Source organism: Tenrec ecaudatus, chromosome 6, assembly GCF_050624435.1.
Source record: "Tenrec ecaudatus isolate mTenEca1 chromosome 6, mTenEca1.hap1, whole genome shotgun sequence".
NCBI lineage: Eukaryota > Metazoa > Chordata > Mammalia > Afrosoricida > Tenrecidae > Tenrec > Tenrec ecaudatus.
The window spans coordinates 77,354,674-77,358,756 of record NC_134535.1 but is presented as its reverse complement, the minus strand read 5'-3'; the positions used below and the strand labels follow the sequence as shown (position 1 = coordinate 77,358,756).

General features: G+C 34.4%; 1 protein-coding gene across 1 annotated transcript; it reads right to left on the bottom strand.

Annotated features, from left to right (window-relative positions):
- Nucleotides 1-680: 680 nt before the first annotated feature.
- On the bottom strand, nt 681-1,619 carry LOC142450935 (olfactory receptor 6C2-like). Its single transcript, XM_075552870.1, has one exon. It carries the CDS (start codon nt 1,617-1,619, stop codon nt 681-683), a length of 939 nt encoding a protein of 312 aa, XP_075408985.1.
- Nucleotides 1,620-4,083: the final 2,464 nt, after the last annotated feature.

Here is a 4,083-nt window from a genome sequence, read left to right as displayed (position 1 = left end):
AGAACTCACTGTTAATCTTTTACAGTTCACCTACTGAATCTTCTTTGGAAGTTTGTAGTGTCGATTATAATTATTTTGTTAATATCTTAAAACAAAAAAAATAAATATAATATTCAAATTTTCTTCTGACAATTTCATATTTAAAGCAATGGATCTTAAGAAAAATATAATTTAAAACTTCAAAGAATAACATATACTATTCTTTATAGTTATAAAAATTTCTTGTTGAATAATAGCATTGGAAAATCCAGTGGAGGAGGCATACTCACTGTCATCAAGTTAATGCCAACTCATATTGGCCTTGTAACATGGAATAGAATTGCCCCTGTGGATTCCCAACTATATCTCTCTGCAGAGGTAGAAAGTCTTCTCTTTCTCCTATGGACCAGATGGTGGTTCTGAACTGCTGACCTTGGAGTTAGCAGCCCTACCCCAAAACACTGCTCCTCCAGGGCTCCTTGGAGAAGAGGATGGAAGATCTTATTTCACAGAAATTCATTCTTGTGTTATCTTAGTAACATTGTGATGGAGATAGAAGACAGGAAGGAATAACTTGAACAGAATAGGTTCACAAATAACAATGCAAAGGATTATGAGAAAACGAACCTAGTTGCACTTCAGAAGAAATATTAGGGAACTAGCCTTTCGTTTTCACTCGACTGCTCCAATTCAGTCCATTCTCACTTGTGTGCAATAATTGCAAATTTTTTAATTACATCATTCAAAGCTTGTTTCACCTGCTTATTTCTCAAGGTATAAATGAAGGGATTCAGCAAAGGAGCCACAGAGGTAGTGAGCACGGATACCCCTTTATTAATATCTGCCTCCTCTTTAGCTGAAGGTTTGATATAGATAAAAATGCAGCTACCATAAGTGATAGAGACAACAATCATATGAGAAGAACATGTGGAAAAAGCTTTCTTTCTTTGCTGAGCAGAAGGGAAGTTTAAGATAGTCCTGATAATATATATGTAAGAAAGAACTACACCTACCAGTGTGATAAAGAATGTCAATACTGCACAAATTATAGCCATCTGTTCTATTAACCATGTGTCTGTGCATGAAATCTTAAAAAGAGGAAGTGCATCACAGCCAAAATGATCAATGACGTTGGAGTCACAGAATTCCAGCTGGAGACCCATACCGAGTGGTGGGATGATAATCATCAAGCCCGCGAACCAGCAGCAGACGACCAGGACGGCACAGACTCTGTTATTCATGATGGTCATGTAGTGCAGGGGTTTGCAGATGGCCACGTAGCGGTCATAAGACATGGCAGCCAGGAGAAAAAACTCTGTGGCCCCAAACAACACGATAAAAAATATTTGACTGACACAAGCACTGTAAGTGATAGTATTATCTCCAGTCGATATACTGTATAGGAATCTTGGAATGCAGACCGTTGTGAATGAGATTTCTAAGAAAGAGAAGTTGCGAAGGAAAAAATACATGGGTGTTTTAAGGTGGGAATCCATGAAAGTGAGTATGATAATAGTCAGGTTTCCTGTTACACTCAGGATATATGTCAGAAATAAGAAGATGAAAACCAGAACTTGTAGCTGTGGATTATCTGTAAGTCCCAACAAGATGAAGGTTGTTATTGCCGTGTGGTTTCTCATTACTACCTTTCGATCTTTTAGATGATCTGTATTAAAAAAAAAAAGTCAGAGAAAAAGTATGTGAGACTTTCTCTGCTATCAGAAAATATAATATATAAATTACCCGAAAGAAATCGCCCCTTCCTCTTAATCATTATGGTTCTCACAGCTTTGTAAGACCTTATTTTTATATAGACTCTACTGAAAAGACTTTTGAACTTTTCTTTCTCGTGAACTCATATCAACTTTGGTCTATTACATCTATTGCTTTTTTCCCTCTCTCCTTTAATAAACTCTACGAAGCATTACAATTTAGCTTTAAGTTTCTCTACAAAATTTTTAGTAAAACAAAGAGTTCTCTAATAAAACATGCTAATTTCCCTTCAAATAAAGATTTAGCAAAAGTTGAAAGCATCAAAAAACAAACAAACAAACAAAAATCTCATGTTTGGGGAAGCATCAAAATCTTTGCAAGTCAGTGAGCACTGGTTAATAAGGACCCAAAGAGATGAAATTGATTTTGGCAACATTTTAACTTTTGAGTTATTTGCTATTTAACATCTGAAATATTTGACATGATTCTGTGAGTATGGGATCATATGGGAAATATCAAACTGGTTCAACTGGGACTTTCATGTGCTATCAGAGTTTTTTGATAGACTGCAATCAGAACATCTTTAATAAATAGCTAACCTCTTGTTTAGATTATAGTTTATATAGATTAATTGATGTCCAGAGCAAGTAAAGTGCTAATTAGAAGAGCACTATTTCATCCAGTGATTCAAATTATAGCTAAAATTCCCATATGCAATACAGTGACATAAAATAAACAAGAAACAAAAGCAGTTATTAAAGGAGACATGACTACATAAATGAAAGTTAAAGCAACTAACGAGCAAAATGTACATACAGAAATCCAAATATTATAGTTTTTAAGGGCAGACATACTAGAACACATAATATAATTATGATACTATATAATCAGAAGAATGACTTCCATGGGCACCAGAAACAGAAATGAAATGTAAAATTACAAATTTAAAACTTACAGGAAATTTTGAAATTAATAGCTGTCATAGACATGAATACAGCAGAAAAAAACTGCAATATACATCAGAATTGAACATCCTGTGTTAAAAATTCAATTGTTTCCCCAAAATGTGTGTCACTTGGCTAAGCTCTTGTTCTACTATATTATATTAATATTCTCTAGTTTGTACTCTAATAAAGTTATCCTAAATGGTATAAAAGCTGACCTATATGATGTTCACCAGGCAGTATGCAATCTATAGGATTCCTGTTTATCTGGAGTCAATCTCATTAGAACTATGAAAGAATTTAAACAAGTGAGGGGAGAGCAGAGAGAGGTATTTTCATTAAAACAGAAGAGTTGGCAGAAGAGTATATCTTTTGGAGCCATTATCCCTGCACTAAGAAATATCTACGCCCAGAGAAAATCTGATGGTAAGGATCTTGCCTCAAAGCCAACATTAAAAGAAAGTTTTCCCTTAAAACTTGCCCCTTGAATTCGTAATTCTAGTTTCCTAAACCGTGAAAGAATAAGTCCCTGTTTGTTAAAATCATCAATTGGTGGTGTTTCTGCTTTAGCAACATTAAATAAGGCAGCTCATTGAGAGCACAATGCGACAGAGTACATAGAACAATATGCATACAGAATTCAGTATAAGTTTGAACAGTTCTCTAGTTAAAACACCAGAATAAAGGGAGAGAAAAAAACAAGATGCAATATTTAAACAAATAGTGGTTGAAAGACTTCCACTTCAAATAAATATGGATAACAATACTTGAATGCACTATCCTCCTTGAAAAAATCATCAAAGACATAAGAAAATTGGTGAAACAATCATTTTTAGATATTGAACACCAGATAGCAAAAGAAAGTTATCCCTGAGTGAGAGAAGTACATGGGATTAATGCACAATTAATTGGTGAGTGCGTCATGCTGCGGCACACTGAAGAGAAACACAGCAGTAGTCTGGTCACATTTCAAAGTTGAGAAGAAAAGATATGAATTTGGGAAGACCAACTCAACAAAATGTCACAGGACAGAGCACTAGAGAAGAACAAGCAACAGAGCAAAAATAAAACAGGAGTATTAATCATTGCATTCATGTGAAGAACACACCGAGCCTAGCAAAATAATGCCCATAAAATAACAGAGAGAAATATCCTTAAGGTGACAAGGGTCTGGGAATAGTTCCTCTTTCAATATGTTAGCAAAAGAAATGAACAATTCAAGAGAATTTTGAAGAGTATAGAAACACTTACTGCTTCAGTATTGTAAAAAAATAATCCCTAAGTGAGCTGTGTTGCCCCACCTATCAAAGGCAAATATAAGCCTTTTAAAGATTCTTTTTGTCTTCAAGTAATATAATTTCATGTAATATCAAAACTGAAGAATAATTACAGAAACACAAAACTATCCAGTGCCAAAATATGCATTTTCTAAATACTAATAAAACAT

Bases quoted from the DNA above. Each gene is read 5' to 3' on its own strand.
- LOC142450935 (XM_075552870.1), bottom strand. From the start codon at position 1,619: ATGAGAAACCACACGGCAATAACAACCTTCATCTTGTTGGGACTTACA.